The sequence below is a fragment of the Urocampus carinirostris genome, chromosome 20 (assembly GCF_059441175.1).
Source record: "Urocampus carinirostris isolate Australia breed hairy pipefish chromosome 20, RoL_Ucar_1.0, whole genome shotgun sequence".
Lineage (NCBI taxonomy): Eukaryota > Metazoa > Chordata > Actinopteri > Syngnathiformes > Syngnathidae > Urocampus > Urocampus carinirostris.
In genome coordinates, this window is record NC_142368.1 from 17,058,725 (window position 1) to 17,081,725 (window position 23,001).

Consider the following 23,001-nt stretch of genomic DNA (forward strand, 5'->3'; position numbering starts at 1 on the left):
TCATCATTCTTCCGATCTCTTTCTTCCATTCAGTCGCTTTACTTCCACATCCTCTCACGTTTAGTGACCCTATAAGGTTTGCGGGACCTTTTCGGGCTCCCGCCCCCTTTCTTTGCCTTGCTGTCTCTTCGGGAGAAGAGATAGAGGAGAGGATCCCCGTCCCCTCGCTCCCTCTATTTTAGTCGCCTCTTACGACACACAGCGGACTATGGTGGGAGAAATCTCTCTGGCCCATTCTAAACTCATTAATTCCTGCAGAAACAGATCTTGTCTCAATAGCAGATAATTTTACTCATTTTAGCTATCATTATTATTATTATTTTTTAACTACTCATAAAATTAAAGATTTCTAAACACAAAGATTTTAGTTGTTTCACTCATTTGAAGAATCAAATTTAAATGTGATCTGCACGATTTGAGTTGTGCAATTTGGATTTTAATTTTTGCAGTTTTAAAAATGTTCAAGAATTTTACATACTCCCCCCCCCCCCAAAAAAAAAAAAAAAACAGGAAAAAGCAAAATGATCTGTCAGCGGGAATTAATGAGTTAAATAATACAATCCTGAATTTGAGTTTTTACTAGTAAAATATGTTATGGCATTTAAAAAGAAATGTTTTACCTGCCAAAATAAGGAGATTATTAAGAAAATGAGTCGGAAATAATGAGGCGATTAAAGCAATCTTTTCAAGGGTAAGTTTTTAGGACCCATCCCCTCTGCAGCCACCTGCTACCCCACTCAACCAGCTCAAGTCACATCACGACGAAGGTAAATGTCATGTCATTTTTTCCTAATTCTAATGTTATTTAAATCTATACATGAATAATACACATAAATGTATCCTACTATTTTTTATTTTAATGTTTATGTCTTGGGTATCTGGGGTTTGGAACGCATTTGGTGATTATTATAGGTTTCTGTCCCCCCCACTATTCAGCTATTTTACTTCGAGTGTATCCTGTGGGCTTACTGGAATAGGTTCCTACTCTTGTCTGCAGAAATGGCTAACGAACGTCTCAGCTTGAGAAACTTATGAGGGGAAAAAAGAGTTGCTAAATTAGCTAAATCTAGCATAGGGAAAAGAGGTAAATCACTGGTCTAGGTAAGGACAATAGGATGCAGAAACACAGCCAAAAAATGCGGTAAAACACGGTATAAACTAAATACAAAACAAAAACTGCAATATGTCCCAAAGAATGCGATAGTGCGTTCATGGAAGAAAATCAACTAGATAGTTTTGGTCAAGTACCTCAAGATAACGTAAGATTCAAAATTGAATCCGACGAGGATGGGATTCGAACCCACGCGTGCAGAGCACAATGGATTAGCAGTCCATCGCCTTAACCACTCGGCCACCTCGTCCGTTGAGATAAGTGCGGGTTTTAAACACTATAAAGAAAGGCAGAACACGTGCAGACGGTTTATTTTATTGACATATATGGTTACATTAGCATTGTTCATTCTGTGGAGTATTTTCAAAATAAGATATTTGAGATGAAAATATCATCCTACACGTTTACTTGATTGTTTACAGTTTTATTCTCACTGCAATAGTTCGATATTTTACTTTACACATGAAATCACACTGCTATCGGCAAAAAAACGTTCCTTTAGTGGACTAATTAAATAAAACTATCATAACTTAACTAACAATTCATATACTGATTTCCGCCGAAATTTTGTTTCGTGACGTCATTTCCGGTACGCGTCCGTAATCTTAGTCAAACTTCTTTTTCTTTGTATTTCTTCAGCACTTTCTGTTCCCTTGAACTTGATGGTTTTCTATTAGTGTTTGGCTAATTCATACCGACTGGGTTTGGACTAATGCAATTCTTAACAAAAAGCAATTACAAAAACATAGAATAAATGCTAATTTCCGAGTGAACGTGAACGCCATCCAGTGGCCACAGTACCTTGACATAGAAATTTCACCACGTTTGTTAATTATTGACCCTTTGCACGCGCACGCACACGCACACACGAGACCTAACCACGTGACGACACCATGACGGACGGCAGTAAACCGTGGACGAAATCAGTAAACAGCAGACAACAACAAAAAGTTATACTATTCAATGACTAGTCCACACTTGTTAAGTCTCCCGCTTTGGCCACGATTCTCCCGCCTACCGATCTGAGAGCAACATCTACCGAGTTCAAAAAATGTAATTTTTTTTTTTGGGGTCGCCGAAATTTTTATGTGAACAAAGTTCTGCCGATTAAAATCTAGCCGCATTATCCATAGTCTTTATCATCGTCTTTTTCGCCGTTCCGCACCGGAAAAAGCTTTGATCGAGACTCGGCAATCATAATCTGGAACTCCACGTGATCTCATTGCTTCGAGAGCAACGGACGAATAAGAGTGCTACACATGACTATGTTTAAGAACACCAGAAAATTTGGAATCATTAAACATTGTAATAATCACATGTAAACATAAAATAACAATGAAGTAGATTGAAAAACGAATTTTATTGTTGTCTTTTCAAATAATAATAACAATAATAATAGTAATCGCGTCGAGAAAAAAAAATCTCCCGATTTCCCATTTCTGAAACTTAACATGTATGCTAGTCAAACGAATATCGTGCAGCTGTTAGATGAGGTAGCTCACTTTGTCAAAAAGCACAAACAGTGCTATTAAGAAAAACTGAGGATTGCATTAGCAATGCTAGCTAGCAAGCAATACAGTCTTCCTCCTGGCATAATCACACGTCATCCTCAAGTCTGCTTGACTTCAGTCCACACTGCCCGTACCACTATATTGTAAATGGAGTATCCCCATACACCAGTGATGATCTAAAAGCTCATAAAGGTCTGGATGCTTACCAGTTCTTCGTAGCTGGTACTGTTCTTCGTTTTGTAGAAAATGTACGGTGTGAAATGTTCCCCTTACTAAAACAACATTGTTTCTAAATATTTGGGGAATGTTATAGAAAAGTAAAGCACGTGGCGTTTGCGCCTTGTATTAAAATCACTTTTGAGCGTGTTGAAAATTTTGGCGAAATGAGTTTTTTTTTCCTCTAAACGCTCGTCTCTCATTTCATCCTTTTGTAATTTGGGAGTTCATTCCAGCGTAATAAGCTATAGGGTAGAGCACATAAGAAATACATGTGCTATTCGGAAAATTACTGTTTTGAATCGCTGGCTAATCGCATTAAAAGCAGCTCGTTTACGTAGTAAGAAATGGCAACGGTAAGGCGCTAACGTAGCTCGTTAGCACTAGCAATATTGAGTGTATTTGACGTGACTCGTACCTATTTAACATAAAATACATCTAATGTAACCTTGGTAACACGCTCGCTGCAAATCCTGGGTTGATTTGAGAGCTGCGGGTCCCTCCCTTTGATTTGCAGATAAACATTGACTTCTTCTGTCTTTGTCAAAACTGATTGCCACAAATCTAAATTGGGTCTAGAACCTTGCCGGTTGGCACAGCCCAACGTGCAATAATAAATCACCGTCGTAAAAAGAAACCGATGTTGGTTTCAATTCAACTGCTCACTCAACTGCTATCTGCTGGGGTGCTTCTGCCGTCCATCATGGGTCTCATTCTGCCAAAAAGGTGCAATCCATTTTTTGTAATATTTTTAATTGTTAAATGAACAACTACCTCCAAGTTTGCGGACCTGTGAAATATAATATTTGTCTGACCCTTATTTTAGGGGTTTAGGGTTGTGGTTTAGGACTAGGGGTTATGGATCAGGCAAGGGTTGAAAGTTTAGGGGTAGGATTGGGGAAGAAGGTTTAGGGTTCAGTATTTAGAGTTGTGGTCTAGGGTTGGGTATAGGGATAGGGTTACGGCTCAGGCGAGGGTTGAAAGTTTAGGGGTAGGGTTAAAGGGATATCTTAAGGGTTAGGGATGAAGGTTTAGGGTTCAGTTGTGGTTTAGGACTAGGACTTATGGATAAGGTTATGAATCAGGCGAGGATTGATAGTTTAGGGGTGGGGTTAAAGGGGTAGGTTAAGGGTCAGGGTTGGGGATGAAGGTTTAGGGTTCAGTGTTTAGGGTTGTGGTTTAGGCCTAAGGGTAATGGATAAGGTTATGGATCAGGCGAGGATTGAAAGTTTAGGGGTTGGGCTAAATGGGTAGGTTCAGGGCTTGGTTGGGGATTAAGGTTTAGCGTTCAGTGTTTAGAGTTTGTGGTCTAGGGTTGGGTATAGGGATAAGGTTATGGCTCAGGCGAGGGTTGAAAGGTTAGGGGTAGGGTTAAGGGCCAGGGTTGGGATGAAGGTTTAAGGTTCAGTTTTTAGAGTTGTGGTTTAGGACTAGGAGTTATGGATGAGGTTATGGATCAGGCGAGGGTTGAAAGTTTAGAGGCGGGGTTAAAGGGGTAGATTAAGGGTCAGGGTTGGGGATGAAGGTTTACCGTTCAGTGTTTAGAGTTGTAGTTTAGGACTAGGGGTTATGGATAAGGTTATGGATCAGGCGAGGGTTGAAAGTTTAGGGGTGGGGTTAGAGGGGTAGGTTAATGGTCAGGGTTGGGGATGAAGGTTTAGGGTTCAGTGTTTAGGGTTGTAGTTTAGGACTAGGGGTTATGGATAAGGTTATGGATCAGGCAAGGGTTGAAAGTTTAGGGGTGTGGTTAGAGGGGTAGGTTAATGGTCAGGCTTGGGGAGGAAGGTTTAGGGTTCAGTGTTTAGGGTTGTGGTTTAGGCCTAAGGGTTATGGATAAGCTTATGGATCAGGCGAGGGTTGAAAGATTAGGGGTAGGGTTAAATGGGTAGGTTAAGGGCCAGGGTTAGGGATGAAGGTTTAGGGTTCAGTGTTTAGAGTCCTGGTCTAGAGTTGGGTGTAGGGATAGGGTTACGGCTCAGGCGAGGTTTGAAAGATTGGGAGTAGGGATAAATAGGTAAGTTAAGGGCCAGAGTTGGGGATTAAGGTTTAGGGTTCAGTGTTTACAGTTGTGCTCTAAGGTTGGGTGTAGGGATGGGGTTATGGCTCAGGCGAGGGTTGAAAGTTTGGGGGTAGGGTTAAGGGCCAGGGTTGGGGATGATGGTTTAGGGTTCAGTGTTTAGAGTTGTGGTCCAGGGTTGGGTATAGGGATAGGGCTCAGGCGAGGGTTGAAAATTCAGAGGTAGGTTAAGGGCCAGGGTTGGGGATTAAGGTTTAGGGTTCAGTGTTTAGAGTTGTGGTCTAGGGTTGGGTATAGGGATAGGGCTCAGGCGAGGGTTGAAAATTCACAGGTAGGTTAAGGGCCAGGGTTGGGGATGAAGGTTTAGGGTTCAGTGTTTAGAGTTGTGGTCTAGGGTTGGGTACAGAGATAGGGCTAAGGCTAGGGTTAAGGTTAAGAATTCAGGGTTTCCAGTTAGAGATACGAGTTATGGCTAAGGTTCGGTTCAGGGTTTACTGTTGTGGTTAAAGGGTCAAGTTTAGGGGCTAGGGTTTAAAATCAAGGGGTTAGGGATAGGTTTTGGGCCCTTTCTTCCGCTGCCAATAATCATAACATTAATGATACAATCAAAGTCTTCAGTAAGATATAATCGTCGATAACAGTCGGAAGCTTCGAAGGTCGTTTTTGCGATGCCGTCAGATAAGACGACTCCAAACTGTGCCAGTAAACATTCACCTCGATAACAAGTCGGCCATTTTGAGCTGAATTTAACAGACGTACGGTGTCGGTTATCTGAAGAACAAAGTTCCTCGTTAACGACTTTCTTTATGGACACTGTCACGCTAGCGTCACTCAAACCAACATCGGGCAGATAAGAAGATGGCTGCAGGAGAACGCTGGACCAAGACCATCTCGCTGCTCCTCATTTTGGCACTTTTCGAGGTAGAACCGTCGCAAAGCCGTCAGGAACACCATCAGCGTTAAACTTTAACACTTTCATTGGGTCGCTAGGTGCGAGCAGCTCCGTGGGTGACAGGTCGGTTCTGGTTCGCATGAGTAGTGTGAGTCTTGGAGATTTTCAAAGAGGTTTGTGTCTGTCCTCTAGATGTAGATGGCGGGGAGCGAAGGGACGACATCCCAGAGATCAATCAAGGTAACAGTCTGGAGCAATGTTCCCTGTCATTTTCCTTACGGGTCTGAGCGTTCACACAAAGTCGGTGAGCAACGCTTGAAAAAACAGTGAGCAACGGCAATCCCAAGTGTGGCAACTAAGTCATTATCAAACATGTCCAAAATTTGACATTAAGTTACATTTTGCTGAGTTTCCGGCAATGCAAAATTATTTTTCACTTTTGAATGAATTAACTAATTCTTTTACAAGATTTAGATTTTTTTCCTGGTATCTTTTGTCGCATAATATTAAAATTTTTGGGGGCTTATTTAGTCGGTTGCACGATACACAACTGTATTTAATCACATTTTTGAGTGGAAGTACAATGTTGGCAACAAGATTGACTTGATATAATTGGAAATTATTTGAATGCAAACACAATTTTTTTCTTCTTTTTCCCTGTCTTTTTTCTCCTTTTTTAAAAAATTCCTTTTAAAAAAAATCTCATTGTGTTTATTTTTTCCGAGCTGTTACTTTTTTCTTGCTTTTTTGTTCTCTATTACCTTTTTCCCTTTATTTGCTTCTTTCTTTTCTTCTGGCTTTTTTTCAGAAATTTTCCTCCTCTTTTTGTCTCCTTTTGCTTCATTTTTTTCTCTCAGCTTTTCACTACTTTTTCATTTTGGTATTTTTTTCTTTTTCTTTCTATTCCCCCCTTCCTTTAAGTCATTTTGGGCATAATTTTACATAATATTTGGTCGTGTTGGGATTTAAGAAGCATAAACAACCTGAAGAGCCTTTTAGGACCCGAAAGAGCCGGCTCCTTTTAGTGTGCCGAGCCGAAGAAGCCGGTTCTCTAAAAACTCTACTGACTTTACTCAACTTTGCTCTACTTCGACCTTGACTTCAAAATACCGCATTTAGAACACAGCGTCAGGGGAACCCGTGTATTTTTACCTTCATGCACTGTAACTTTGACTTAATTCGCTTCTTAATGAGTAATTTCGAGCCCTGATTTTTGTGAGCTGGCTCGATTTTCTTGTGCGCAGAAAAGCTCTGCTTTTGCGCACACACGCAGTTTAGAGGGAACATTGGTCTGAAATTCATGTCTGTGATGGCTATCTTCGTCTTTGATTTCCACCTGTGATTCGTTTAGACTTGAAGGATCTTTTCGAGGGAGACATCGCCGGAGAAGTATGTACTTTGTACCGATACCGGATACTGGAGCAAGATACAGGACGGGACAGACGGGATGGAAAAACAATCGTAAAATCTTTCATGTGTCTTGCAGCGCACCAGGAACGCAATTCTCGATGAAACACGGAGATGGACCTTCCCTATCGCTTACATCTTGACAGATTCATTAGGTAGGTCAGATTTATGGATAAAAAAACAGCAGTTCACCAGACCACCAGGAGATGGCGTCCCCGTTCGATATTTTTAATGAACGGTGTTTGTGCGTATACCGACCTATTTCTCTATGATGCCTGTTTACTAATGGCCGACGTTGAAAATCGATATGCTATTGGCTGAATTACCCATCAAATTGTCTTTCTCTTCATTCAATTTCAAGTTTCGTGTACCACGACTTAGCAGAACGGCAATAAAGTACTCGATTCTTTAGACCACAGGTGTCAAACAGGCAGCCCGCGGGCCAATTCAGGCCCGCTAAGGGATTGAATCCGGCCCGCGAGACAACACTCAGAGAAGCGCAAGAGAAAAACAAGCTGCAGGTTGAAATAGGTCAACTTGATGTTGCCAAAGAAAGGTGCCTCGAACAAAGACACTGTAGTTTTATTTCTTTCTCTCTCTCTCTCCCCCTCTCTCTGTCTCTCTCTCTTTTTCTCTGTCTCTCTCTGTCTCTCTTTCTTTTTCTCTCTTTCTCTCTCTTTCTCTCTCTCTGTTTTCCACACCTTTTCTCCCACTCTCTGTCTCTTTCACTCTCCGTGTCTCTCTTTTTCTCTTCCTTTGTTGCTCTTAGTCTCTTTCTCTCTCTGTGTCTTTTTAACTTATTTTGCTCTAACTTCCTTTTTCCTTGCTTTAGACTGTATTTATTAGCGATGGGTGTTTAGGCTCTCAGGAATGCTAAAGGGAGAAGCAAAAACATGATAACCATGAAAACGAAGCTTGCGATTATTAAGAATTACAAAAAAGGAACAGGAATCGCCACCCTCGCTAAGTTGCATGGTTGTAACCAATCAGTGATAGGGATTATTGCTAAAGGAACAAAAAAGCAGCAATGTAACAAAAATGAAAATACTGTGGAACAATGTCAACAAGACAAGTAAAAAAGAACATATTTAACAACCATATTTAAGGCACATCCACAATCCCCAAATTTGTTAGGGATTCAAAAGTGCGCATTATAATCTTAGCGAGCCGGAAATACAGTAAATGCATTCTGAAATACATAAGTACAACAAAATACTTCTACATATGGAAACCTCTTATGAACGAATCGATTCATTTTAGTTGCAAAACCAGATTCCCTAATATCTATGTTCTATGAAATTTGTTTCTTATTTTCTTTTTTAATCTCATGCACCTTATAGTTTGATGCGCCTTCTACGTGGTAAACAATCTTTTACAAGGGGTATTTTTAAATCTAAGCTTAAAACACACTTCTACTCTATAGCATATGAATAACCTATATTTTATGTTGATAATATTTGTGTATCGTTTGCCCTCAAGTAGGTTTTAGATCAGGGGATGGTGTCATAATAGTCTGTAGTTTGCAAAAGTCTGTGGTCTGTGCAGCCCTTTGAGACTCCTTGTGATTAAGAGCTAGACAAATAAACATGACTTGACTAAGGGCATGATAATCTTCGTTTTAAAATCGGTTTTAATTCTAATTCATTGTCTCCTACTCTTTCTGCATCCACCCGCTAACTCTACACCGAAGGTAAATAAAATGCCGTTTTCCCTTTAAATTGTTAGGAATTAAATATTAAAATTGTTCGAATTAGTTATCTGACTCTGTTAACCAAACACAACCTACATTCTCCTAACAATGCGCACTTGAACAAGAGACCGGCATTTCCACACGGGGGCAGATTTGATTTCTTAAACAATTTAACTAAGTGAACTCCATCGAATTAGCCGAATGAGTGTCGCTCGAGTCTCCGTCAAGCCTCCTCTCTCGTTCTCCTGCTTCTTTTCTCGGCCCGCGTTTTTTCTGCAAGCTGGTGTGCCGGCTCCTCCCATGGGCGTGCCAGGAAAGCCCCCACGTGGGCTCCACCACCTCGCCTCGATGTCTGGAAAAACTCAAAACAGCAGAGCGTTTATCAAAACAATGCCTGCCGTCCTCCGTCATAGTCCTGTTATCAACACAACTAGACAAAACATTCTGCATTTGGAACACCGTGACCTGTCATTGAACTTAAGCCTACTCGGTGAAAATCTTCATGGCACTCAATAAATGTAACTTGTATTTAATCGTATAAAATCCTTCATAGTCGAATGTATAAAATCCTTCACTATGTTCTATTTTATTCGGGGTACCGGGATTTCGGAAGGCATTTGGCTAGTTACCATAGGTTTCTGTTCATATCCAGGATGTCTACTGTAATAGTAATGGTTTCTATTGCAGAGTTGAATGCAAAAGGGGTCATACTGCAGGCTTTTGAGGAATACCGTTTACGATCCTGTGTGGACTTTAAGCCCTACGAAGGGGAGCAAAGCTACATCTCCTTCACCAAACTCTCCGGGTAAACTTGACACTCTATCAATGTTGGCCATGGCTGTAAAACTCTTATCGTAGATCTTCCTCTGTTCCCTATCCAGATGCTGGTCCTATGTCGGAGATGATAAAACCGGACAGAACGTGTCCATCGGGGCCAGATGTGACACCAAGGCCATCGTAGAGCACGAGCTCCTCCATGCTCTGGGCTTTTATCATGAGCAGTCCCGTTCCGACAGAGACGATTACGTCAAGATCTGGTGGGACCAGATCGAAGAAGGTGCAGGGTTTGGCCCGATGCGTGGCGTTTCTGAAACCTCGAATTGAATCGCAAAATCGTGCCGCCGCAGGAATGGAGCACAATTTCAATAAGTACGAAGACGACTTCATCACCGACCTGAACACTCCGTACGATTACGAGTCCGTCATGCACTACCGGCCCCTGTCCTTTAACAAGAATGAGTCCATCCCCACCATCACCACCTCCATTCCGTTTTTTAACGACGTCATCGGACAGCGTCTGGACTTCAGCGCGGTGGACATCACGAGGCTCAACCACATGTACAGCTGTGGTGAGTTTCCGTTCAGAACCGCCGGGACAGGTAAGAGACACGAGACAGTGTTGCCTGATTTTAACGCTTGGGATTCGAACAGCAAACACGCTCACTCTATTGGACCAGTGTTCTTTTGAACTGAACAACATATGTGGGATGATTCAGAACAAGGAAGACGACGAAGACTGGGTCCAGACCCTGAGTACTCCGGAGGAGACCGATCAGACACTGGCGGGACGGTGCAGGGGTACAAACCGAAAACTTTTCTCACCTCCGTTGGAATTTTCAGCGTCCTCACAATTATTTTGCCTGGTTTTAAGATTCGGGTTACTTCATGAGGTTCGACACTTCTTCTGGAAATGTGACAAACAGTGCCCTGCTAGAGTCTCGGATACTCTACCCCAAGAGACGGGAACAGTGTTTGCAGTTCTTCTACAAGATGACGGAAGCAGCAGGGGACAAACTGGTGATTTGGGTCCGGACGGACGATGGCACGGGGACTGTTCGCAGCGTTAGGAAGATTCACACCATCACAGGTATTGCATTTTAAAAACGTATCGCAACAATAGCATCGTAACAGTCTGCAGTACTGCACCGTGCCACACGGCGGTGCTTCTTTCTTTCCAGTACTTTTGCTTCTTCTATTTTAGCATTAGACGTGTTTGGGACGTTAGAATTTTGGGCTGAATCCGGTCATTTGGAAACAACACTAATCCCCAACCTAACTTCTACACTTAAATCCTAAACCACTCTACTGAGACAGCCCTGGTTAAGGTAACCAATGATCTTCTACTGGCAATGGACTCCGGCGCTTCATCACTCTTGCTGCTGCTGGACCTTAGAGCTGCCTTTGACACTTGTGGACCAAAATATCCTACTAGAACGATTGGAAAAAGGGATTGGTCTCTCAGGAACCGTCCTCTTATGGTTCAGATCCTACCTTTCAGATAGGACGCACTGTGTTAAATATGGTGAAATGACATCTGAGCCCTGTAGTGTTACCTGTGGTGTTCCGCAGGGTTCAGTACTTGACCCCCTTCTTTTCAGCATTTACACGCTTCCATTAGGTGATATTATTTGCAAGTATAATATCAGTTTGGAAAAGGCATATGACAGAGTTGATAGAGAGATGTTGTGGCAAGTGATGGTAATGTATGGAGTTGGTGGAAAGTTGTTGGAAGCATCGAAGAGTTTTTATATGAACAGCAGAGCATGTCTAAGAGTAGGGAGTGAGACAAGTGAGTGGTTCCCTGTGTTGCCTGCTGTGAGACAGGGCTATGTGATGTGAACCATGGCTGTTTAATGTGTACATGGATGGTGTGGTGAGAGAGGTGAATGCAAGAGTATTTGGCAGAGATGATGGATAACAGTGGAACGGTGTGGCAGGTAAGTCAGTTGTTGTTTGCAGATGACACAGCGCTTGTGGCTGATTCTGAGGAAACATTGAGAAGGTTGGTCATGAAGTTTGGAAGAGTATGTGATAGCCGTAAGTTATGTGTGAATGTTGGGAAGAGTAAGCTGATGAAGTGTTCACGTGATGGAGTGGGCATGACGTTAGAAATCAGGTTGCATGGACAGGTGCTGGAAGAAGTTGAAAGCTTTAGGTACTTGGGTTGTGATGTGGCTGCAGTTGGTGGAATGGAGTGTGAGTGAATCAAGGAAGCAAAGTTTTGGGTGCTCTGAGGAGAGTGATGAGCAACAAGAGTATGGATGTTAAGAGGGGACTGTATGAGAGTGTGATTGTGACGACTGTGTTGTATGGTGCAGAGACTTGGAGCCTGAACGCAGATTTAAGAAGGAAATTAAATGTTTTTGAGATGAAGTGTTTGAGGAGTGTTAGGAGTGACAAGATTGGATAGATTGAGAAATGAAATTGTGAGAGACAGAACTGGAGTAGTCGTGGAACTGAGCAAGCGTGTGGATAAGAGAGTACTTGGTTGGTTTGGACCCATGGAGAGGATGGATGAGGAGCCAATGTTGAAGAGGATCTACAGAGCAGAAGTCAATGGAAGGAGACCAAGAGGAAGGCCGCGATTGACGTGGATGGATGGTGTTATGAGTAGACTGGAGGAAAGAGGTCTCAATATAATGGAAGCTAGAGCTCTTGTTGGTGATAGAAAGGAGTGGAGAGGTGTTGTGAAAGGATAGTGGGATTGTGGACCCGTTCTTTAGGATGGGCTGGGCACCCGTATGATGCGGCAGGGGTAAACCAGTGAAAGCTGTCGGGCCCTGCTGTTGAACAGAAGAGTGTGTTGTGTCATACTGACCCTGATCTGTCCCTTCAAACACACGTGAAGAATATGACTAGAACAGCTTTCTTCCATCTTCGCAACATTGCTAAAATTCGCCCTGTGGTGTCTCAGTCGGATGCGTTTGTTACCTCCCGTCTCGATTACTGTAATGCAAAACGTCCCGTTCCATCTCGAAACCCGTCCTCTTTCTATTTGCCCGCCAGGTGACGGAAGCGACGCCTGGAAAATAAGCCACGTCACCCTGAAGATGTCTCAAAAATTCCGCTACATGTTCCAAGGAATCAGAGGATCGTCCAGCTCCTCCGGTGCCATCTATATCGATGACATCACCCTCAGCGAAACGGTTTGCCCCGGTGGCGTCTGGCAACTCCATCAGTTTTCAGGACTTCTGGCCAAAACACCGGCCGGCAGTTCCATAAAAAGTCTGTGCTTTCACAATGCGGAGGGCTACGCCTTCGGGATCAGCGTTTACCCTAATGGGAAAGATCCAGCCTACCGGGACTACGTGGGTCTGTTCTTCCACCTGTGCAGCGGCGAGAACGACGCGGTGGTGCAGTGGCCGGCGCAGTACCGGCAAGTCACGTTGGTTGCCATGGACCAGGATCCTGACGCTAAACTGAGGATGTCTTCTACGAGAAGTTTCACCACAGGTGGTCTCACTGGACTATAGGGGTTTGGATCCTTTTAGGTCAGGGGGGTCAGACTCGTTTTAACTCGGGGGCCACACGATAGAACAAACATTCTGTCGGGGGCCGGACTAGTAGATTAAGGAGAAAGAAAAAGAGATAGAGAAATATGAGAAAAAAGAGAGAGAGAGATAGAGAAATATGAGAAAAGAGAGAGAGAAAGAGTAAGAGAAAGAGAAAAGAGAGAGGGAAAAGAGAAAAGAGAGCGAGAGAGAGAGAACAGAGAGAGAGAGTGAGAGAGAGAGAGAGAGAGAGAGAGAAGAGAGAAAAGTGAGAGAGAGATAAAAAAAAGAGAGAGAGAAGAGAGAAAAGTGAGAGAGAGATAGAGAAAAGAGAGAGAGAAAGAGTAGGAGAAAGAGAAAAGAGAGAGGGAAAAGAGAAAAGAAAGAGAGAGAGAGAGAGAACAGAGAGAGAGAGAGAGGAGAGAAAAGTGTGAGAGAGAGAGAAGTGAGAAAGAGAGGAGAGAAAAGTGTGAGAGAGAGAGAGAGAGAGAGAGAAAAGAGAGAGAGAGATGAAAAAATACAGAGAGAGAGAGAGAGAGCAGAGAGAAGAGTGAAAGAAGAGAGAGAAGAGTGAGAGAAAAGAGAGAGAGAGAGAGAGAAAAAAGAGAGAGAGAGATGTAAAAAAGACACAGAGAGAGAGAGAGAGAGAGAGAGAGAGAGCAGAGAGAAGAGTGAGAGAAAAGAGAGAAAGGTGAGAGAAACGAGAGAGAGAGAGAGAGAGAAAAGAAAAAGAGAGAGAGAGAGAGAGAAAAGAGAGAAGAGAGAGAGAGAGAGCATGAGAAGAGAGAAAAGTGAGAGAGAGAAAGAGAGAGAAATAAATAAATAAATAAATACAAGTACAGTGTCTTTGTTCGAGGCACCTGGCTTCGACAACATCATGTTGACATATTTACAACCTGCAGCTTGTTTTTCTCTTGCGCTTCTCTGAGTGTTGTCTCGCGGGCCGGATTCAATCCCTTAGCGGGCCTGATTTGGCCCGCGGGCCGCCTGTTTGGCACTGTGGTTTAGGTCCATCTTAGGGTTTTGGATCAGGCGAGGCTAAAATACACAGGTGTCCAACTCACGGCCCGCGGGCCACATCCGTACAATTATATCTGGCCCGCGAAATCCTTTTATATACATCTACTATAATGGCCCGGGTCTATGAAACCCTGATAACTTTCGAATTCTACTCGGATACTAAATACCACAATGGCCGAGAAAATTATGTTAACCGGCATTGCCGGTAAACCCGTGTGTCTTATTTGTGGCTGTAATTAAGGAATTTGATGTAAAACGGCACTACAAGACAAAACTTTAGAGCAGGAGTCCCCAAACGTTTTCCTGAGAGGGCCACATAACCTTTCCCTTCTCTGATGAGGGGCCGGGGTCAGTTTGTAGCAGAAAAAGTGTGATGATTGCAGGAGTGCCTAAATGTAAAAATGAATTGTTTTCCAGAAAGCCACAATCAAATAACCCTTTCTGGATTCTTCACATAACAAAAGTCAGAAAATAAATAACACTATTAATGAAATAAATAATTACCAAATAACCCACTCTGGGTTCATTTGTTTTATATATTTTTGTTTTTTTTGTTCTTGTTGTTTTCCCTGCAAAATAGTTGGTAAATGTCAGTCTCACACGACACCATTTACTTGTTGACATTAAGAGTGATTTATTGAACAAGTCATTAAATCACGTGAGGTCCCCTTTAACATATAAATACAAAATAGCATCGCCATCAATTGGTACTTTTCAAGAATCATTTAAGAAAAACACCATAACTGTACCTTCCAAAACAACTCACTTTGTGTTATATGGTAACCAAATATACATATTAACATCACAGTACTCTTAACCCAGTCCCGCATAACGTAGCATAGCTCACTCTGTCGCTTATGCTAACGGACGACTCACTCGTACTATTTCACTTTTTGTAAACTTTACAGACATCACAAACAACCTTTACAAACATATTTTTACATATTATCCTCCTCACAGTAAGTGTGTTACCAGTATAAACATCTCACCTGCAAAAAAGATGGTAAATGTCAGTCTCACACGACACCATTTACTTGTTGACATTAAAAGTGATTTATTAATCAAGTCACTAAATCACGTGAGGTCCCGTGAGACTTGCCCCAAACACCCTTCTCTGACCTGTGAGACTATGTCACCTAGTGGTGATATGCTGGTACTTCTCTTTTTCTGCTTTACAAAACAACACCAAAATCCCAAAATATAACATTTTAACTTGTCAACAACCCTTGTTGCGCCGTATAAAATAGTTACTAATAGTTAGTAATGAAAATAGTACATAACTAAGGAACATTTTATTGCAAAAGTCCAACTTTATTATCAAATACAAATACACATATATGAAGAAAAAAAATCAATCTTTCTGGTATTGTTCAGGGGGCCGGACCAAATGTGGAGGCGGGTCGTATGCGGCCCGCGGGCCGTAGTTTGGGGACCATTGCTTTAGAGTAAGCTGAAAAACCTTGAATCCGGAGAAAAGATACAGAAAGAGTTAAAGAAGAATATGAAGATGTTTTTCACTAATGTCAATTCCCAAAGTGAAAAGTACAATTCTTATTTATATTTTCCGTTTTTTCATATTTTCATTTTTATAGTTTGGACAGGAAATAGTTTTATGGAGAGCAGTGTTCATTTGACCTGTGAAAAGTGATGGGTCCCGGGGACTCGCATGCTCAAAAATCTATGGGTCCTAACAGAGATCTATGGCTCCCCAAAATTTAGTCTTATCGAGGTTGAAATTGTAAATCGGTGACAAATATATAATATAAATCTATATATTCATTCAGTTTTAATCATCACAGTTTATTGGTAATACAACGCAGTTATCACTTCAAGATTTTTCAGTTCACAACAATATTGTATACCGTAAATTCCGGACGATAGAGCGCACCTGATTCTAAGCTGCACCCACCACATTTTAAGAGGATAACTGATTTTGAACTTACACAAGCCGCACCTGTATATAAGCCGCATGCGCCCACATTAAATCATGTAACACAATCACAAAATTAACCCAAACCCGACTTTGAGTCCCGCGATTATAACTGAATATAAAGTACACAGTCCAAAAACCACAGCTGGCAAAATGAAACCGGTACTTAAGGTTTGATGCAGACCTGCAGAGTCCGGGTCCCGTTGAAAATAATCCAAGAAAAAAAAAAAGTATATTTCCAAAGGTAAGGGTGGGAAAGATATATATCCACTATTGTTCGCTGCGTCCACAAACACGTCTCACCTTTACTCCACTTCCCGTCAGCCTCTGTTGTATTGGCCCCTTCTTTTTGATTCCCCCGTGGAAAACATATCAGAATAAGTCTCTAAAATAAATACATGACAAAAATATACAGTTGCAAATACATATTATACACGGTTACACATATTTACAAAGAAAGACACCGAAAGAGTTTTCAAAGCTTTAATAATAATATTATAACTTTCATCCCAAACCGTGCTGTGAAGGGTAGCAAAACGCTACTAGCAACACGCTCGCAACACAGTAAACGGGTCTGTTAAGAAAAACATTCCGTACATGTAGAACCCACGGTTAACCTTCCTCATCTTCCTCCTTATGACTGACATCATCAAAGTCGTCTTCCTTCAATATGGGAGAGAAACTTTGTCGTGTCGTCGTCGTCCCACGCTCCCTTACCCAAAAACACGCTAGCCACACGCTCGCTAAGTAAAGTTTACGTGCAGTAGCTCTGTTTCCTTCTTTATCGGACTGCCCGATTGCGTTTAGCTTGAAAGCTGCGTCATGTGCCTTTCTTTTTGCAATTTGCATGATGAGGATATGTCTACGCCAATTTAATTTGTGCACAAGCTAAGAAGTTGCAGTCTTCCTCGGCGCATATATTCCACCGGTCTAAATCTTACCTCTTGTACTCGAGCCCTGCTGGCGGCCGTTAGAAAAATGACATAAATTGACGGCATCACTGAATAAGCCGCAGGGTTGAACGTTTGGGGAAAAAAGTAGCGGCCTATAGTCCGGAATTTACGGTATATACAAAATAATATTGTGGAAATATTAGTCTATATATTCATGCAGTTTTAATCACTTCAGATTTTGCCATTCATATATTCTTCGTGGTTTGCTGTCCCGCCACAGTTGTAATGCCTTCTCAAGGTCCAATTGCAGCAACGGAATTTCCATAGCTAATTTGTGGTTTTCATTGTCGTTGTGCCGATCCAATGTGCTTTTCTGAAAGTTCGTATTGCGAAATGATTTATGCAATCCAGTTTTTTTGTCACGCTGGGTACACGCATCACAGAACATGTAGCCTCCATTATCATCCTCCTCATAGCGTAACCAGGAATATAATTGAGTCCATTTTGGCAGAAAAGTCCTTTTCTTGCTAGTATTCTTTTGTGTATTTTCTTTCGTCGAATCGTTCGCTTCAACACACGTGTTTTCCTTGCCTTCGCGGTCTTCTGAAGAATTTCTCCGCCGTTTTTTCGTGCCGGAATTATTACCGTTGTTACCACTTTCTGTATTATGTTTCGACTTATCACCGAGACTGAAGAAATGACCAATTTTTTGTTGATTTGCACCTAATACCAACTGTTTTTTCGGAGCATAATTCTCTTTCGCTCGACAATCACCAAAACAATGACGTCATCTCGAAGCAACGAGATCTCGTTTGCCGAGATCGGCGCGAGACCAGAACAACAATGGAAGATCTGCCTGACGAAAGGTTTGGAGTGCTGTAAATCTTTGTTTAACAAAAAAAAAGTAATCGGGTAAAAATGACAATTTGGTGTTGAAAAAGTTGCGTCCCCAGCAAAAATGACGCGTCTAGGATGCAGGGACGCAGGCAAACGAGAACACTGGGAGTGCAACGATTTTTAATGCATTTAATGTTTATGTTTGTTTATTCTGGAATATTAGTCCTGACTTTTTTGAATTCAGATTTATTTATTTGTTTTTTTTGTTTTAAAACATTTATCCTGTTCGGCCCGCGACTAAAGTTGTGGTTTGAGTTCTGTCCCTCTGTATAATTGAGTTTGACACCCCCGCTATAATAGGTCAAATTGGGGGCGGCAGTAGCTCAGGAGGTAGAGCGCTCGTCTTGGGATCAAGGCATCCCAGTTTGAATCCCGGCTCGTCTGTGTTACATGTCGAAGTGTCCTTGGGTAAGACACTGAACCCCTAATACCCCCCAGGTTAGTGCCTTACATGGCTGCAGGGCCGCTATTGGGAAATGTGGAGCACATTGTAAAGCGCATTGGGAAGTCATTGACTTGAAAAGCGCTATATAAATGCAGATCATTTCATTTTATTCCGACTTCTTCTTCGTAGATGGACTCTGGAGCAAACCCACATCTGGATCCGGTGCGGTCTGGGATCCTGACTGCAATTGCTACCGGGGTGAAGAAAAAGGCTGGAGCACATTGATTTCTCACAAGCAACTCCGCAAGAGGAGTTTCCTGAAAAACGACGACCTCATCGTTTTCGCCGACTTCAACGGTGATGTCGATCCCATCCATTCACATTTCTAAACTGACCTCCCGAAGCGCTTTACAATGTGCTTCACACTAACCCATTCACACACACACTCACACACCGATATTAGCGTCAGCCATCCAAGGCAACGACAGTGGAACCTCGCTAGTTCGCGGTTCCACTTTTGCGGGTTCAGAGCTTCGCGGGTCAAAAAAAATATACCTTTTCAATAAAAGCATTTATTGACTTGACGCCATTGAACGCGAGCTTATGTCAACTGAGGACACGGTTTGGACACTCTTATTGTGAAGGGGAGGGGGAGGCCCTGACACCTGTCAAGGTGGCCGTTTTGGATGTAAATTCAGTCTAGTGAAAATAACTTGTTTTTATATTCCTAAATACAAAAACAATCTTTCTCACACACACACACATAAAACAATGTTTCAATAATCAGTCTAATTATATCTCTTGTACGTTTATCAATCTTATATTCTTTTATTGTGAAGTCGTGCTCATGTGTGTACTGTTTTCACTGACGCATAATAAACCACGCCCGCCCTTTGGGCTCTCTCTCTTTCTCTTTCAACCAACAAGGAGCCTCGTGTGAGTACTTTTAGCTGCTATCATGATGTCGTTTTTAACAATATATGTATTTTATCTGTGTAAATACAGCCACCAAAGAGTCTTAATAATGACTATCTCTGACACACCATGCTTAGTCATGGTGAGTTACCGCTTCGCTCACCCCCCTCCTTCAACTCCTCCCACCTCACCCCCTTCTTATGTGGCGCTCAATTTATCATGTAGGAATTTGACGACGCGACGTAAGTATATTCTCTTCTGTCACATTTTATCTCAAGTTTGACTTGATTATACCAAAAGCGAGCGGTTGTTTGCACTACCTCAACACGGCTAATTGTGTACGGTTTCGTGTATTTGTTGTAAAAGCCGTTCGATGCCGCTAGCTAAAGTATGTTGTTATTGTCAGAAGGTAGCTCTTTCACTTTCATTAAAATGAACGCAGACCATTTTTTTAACTGTGGTTTCCCAAAACGCTTCACAAACACTCTTCAAATATCACATTTTCACGGTTTTTATTTCCAATATGCAACCGGTAGTGTTAACAAGCGAAATATTATATTATACTGTATACGTTTTTTGAAGGGGCGCAGCTACTAAGCGGATTTTCACTTTTCGCGGGTGGCGTCGGTCCCCATTAACCGCGATAACTGAGGGATTACTGTAACTGCTTATTGGGGGCATGAGGGATTCAGTGTCTTGCCCAAGGACACTTCGACATATAGCACAGAGAAGCCGGGAATCGAACCTGCGACCTCTTGATCCCAAGACGAGCGGTTTACCTCCTGAGTAAATGACGCACATTATCAAATACATTGTTAGGGAAAAAAACTATATTGTAAATTTAGCGTTTACCAAACTGTTCAAATTAGTTATCTGACTCCATTAACCAAACACAAACTTTATTCTCCTAACAATACGTGCTCGTTTTCTTAAATTTAGGGAAACATATTGACAAGAGACAGGCTTTTCCACACGGGGGCAGATTTCATCTCTCATCTCTCATTAGCTGCACCGCTTATCCGCAGTAGGGTAGCGGGGGTGCCGGAGCCCATCCCAGCCATCATCAGGCAGTGGGCAGGGGAGACCCCGAACTGGTTGCCAGCCAATCGCAGGGCACACAGGGACAGACAACTCGCTCGCTCATTCACACCTAGGGACAATTTGAAATGCATGTCTTTGGAATGTGGGAGGAAACCGGAGTGCCCGGAGGAAACCCACGCAAGCACGGGGAGAACATACAAACTCCGCACAGGAAGGCCGGTAGCTGGATTTGAACCCACACAGGAGGTTCCCAAGACCTTAGAACTGTGCCGCACACGCGCTAACCACTGCGCCGCCGTGCTGCCCTGGAGACAGATTTATTTTCTTAAATGTTTTCTTTAGTGAATTCCATCGAATTTAACCAAATTATTGTCGAATTAGTCTTGTCGAGCCCCCCAACTTTTTGTCTCTGCTCCTGTCTGTCTGTCTTGTCTCTTCCGTGTTCCGTCTTTTTGAAACGTCCGGGAATCGCCCTCTCCCCTGGGCGTGCCAGGAACTCCTCCCCTGGCCGACTCCTGACGTGGCTCCCAACCAGTCGCCACCTCCTCCTCGCCGGAAGACGCCGCCACGTTTAGAGGGCTCAAAACAAGAAAGCTTATCAGCTCAAAGCAATGCCAAGCGTTTATCAAAACAAGGCCTAATTCCCTCGTCAGCCTTCTGTAAAAAATCCCCACTGCATTCAACAAAATTTAATTTGTATTATATTAACTCCCTTATAGTCAATTAAATCAAATAAAAAAATCCTTCAGTATGATGGGTTACGTCTCCAAGATGCTTGTCTATTTTTGGTTTAATATATTTATTATATTAATTTGGGGATTTTTTTTTCATTATTCTTTTTTTCTATTTCATTTATTTTAATTGTTTAAAACATACAAAATAAATACAAATTTTCTTTACTAAAATCTTTGGTTGGTTATTACTTTTTCTTTTTAAAAATATATTTTCCTTTTTTGTATTTATATTCGATCAAGCAATATATTTGTTCTTTTCTCTTCTTTTTGCAGATTTGACGCATTTGATCAAGTCTGAGGTGCCGGTCGAACCTGCCGGCCAATTAAAGAAGTGGAAATGACCTGTAAATATTCCCGACCCTTTGCCTAATTTTTGTCAAATGTATACAAAAACAAACTAAAACATCTGCTTTTTTTACAGGTGAGCTACCGCTCGGACCTCTCTGAGATGATCAACTCAAGAATGTTAAAATTGATGATAGCCGAAGCACAACAATGTATACTGTTAGAAATTAAATATTACAAAATGTATCGTTTACCAAATGATTCGAATTAGTTATCTGACTCCTGACTCCTCCCCTGGGGCGGGTCAGGTGCCAGCTTCACCACCTCCTCGCCGAAAGGCGCCGCCATGTCTAAAGGAAAACTCATATCAGCAAAGCTTATCAGCTCAAAACAATGCCGACGTCCTTGTGCGTCTGGCCTTCTCCCGTCAGCTCTCACAGGAATTCTGTTATCAAAATTCGTCTGATACATTCCAGACAGCCTAACCTTCTAATGTACCTTAAAGAAAAACAGTCAGTGAATCTCTACTGCATCAAACTGAGTACATGTACTTACTTTGTAGTTAATTTTCTGATATCCGTTATAGTCAAATGTATAAAATCTTTCAATACCCATGGATATAAAACACAAAACATTTGTCTCCTGATAATAAAGTGTATTTTCAAATTTGGTGATTACAATGCTTAATTAATAAAATAGAATTAAATGGTTCAATCCATTTCTTTCCAAATTGTTAAAAGCAGGGGTCTTAAACTCAATTTAGAGAGGGGGCGCCAGAGTTAGGGTCTGGATAAGATGAGGCTGTGTCTGATTTTCCACAAAAAAGCTCCAATAAAATATATATACATAGTGAGAATTCATTAGAAAATCCATTTGTAATTGATAAATAAATACAGCAAATCCTAAATACTTGTCAGAACCCGAACAGGAGGAGGACCCAGACGCGTAATGTTTTCACACAAGCGTTATTTTACGGGAACGGGGAAGTCATGCGGGTGAACACCAGTGATTCGGCAATCGCTGGGCGGAAGAAGTGAGACAGAGAAGTCGGGCGTGGGAAAACAGGAAGCCAGAGGCAGACGAGATCGAAACCGGACAGGACAGACGGGATCGATACCAGATACTGGATTCAAGACCAGATACCGGACAGGACGGAACAAACGATATAGATACCTGATACCGGATACTGGAGCAAGATACCGGACAGGACGGGACAGACGGGATCGATACTGGATACACGAGCAAGATACTGGACAGGACGGGACAGACAGGATCAATACCGGATATTGGAGCAAGATACCGGACAGGACGGGACAGACGGCATTGATGCGGGATACTGGAGCAAGATACCAGACAAGGCAGGACAGACGGAATCGATACCGGATACGTGTGTAAGATACCGGACAGACAGGATTGATACCGGATACTGGAGACTGGAGCAAGATACTGGACAGGACGCGACCGACAGGATTGATACCCGATACTGGATTCACGCGCAAGATACCGGACAGGAGGTGACAGACAGGATTGATACCAGATACTGGAGCAAGATACAGGACGGGACAGACGGGATTGATACCGGAAAATGGAGCAAGATACCAGACAGGGCAGGACAGACGGAATCGATACCGGATACACAAGCAAGATACTGGACAGACGGTATTGATACCGGATACTGGATACTGGAGCAAGATACCGGACAAGGCAGGACAGACGAAATCAAGACGGAAACTGGATACACGAGCAAGATACTGGACAGAATGGGACGGACAGGATCGATACCAGA

At 42.4% G+C, this 23,001-nt stretch overlaps 1 protein-coding gene and 1 non-coding gene across 2 annotated transcripts; one reads left to right on the forward strand and one right to left on the reverse strand.

Moving 5' to 3' along the window:
- Positions 1-683: 683 nt before the first annotated feature.
- mep1a.2 (meprin A, alpha (PABA peptide hydrolase), tandem duplicate 2) lies at positions 684-21,446 on the forward strand. The gene is made up of 15 exons (XM_088324674.1): positions 684-767; positions 5,681-5,776; positions 5,846-5,870; positions 5,940-5,987; positions 7,099-7,136; positions 7,234-7,309; positions 9,532-9,649; positions 9,726-9,901; positions 9,972-10,193; positions 10,276-10,422; positions 10,496-10,711; positions 12,631-13,077; positions 18,430-18,597; positions 21,204-21,274; positions 21,352-21,446. Exons 2-14 carry the CDS (start codon positions 5,714-5,716, stop codon positions 21,269-21,271), a joined length of 1,812 nt encoding a protein of 603 aa, XP_088180800.1. The 5' UTR covers positions 684-767; positions 5,681-5,713; the 3' UTR covers positions 21,272-21,274; positions 21,352-21,446.
- Positions 1,280-1,361, reverse strand: trnas-gcu (transfer RNA serine (anticodon GCU)). Its single transcript has one exon. It is a non-coding gene; the product is annotated as a tRNA-Ser (tRNA).
- Positions 21,447-23,001: the final 1,555 nt, after the last annotated feature.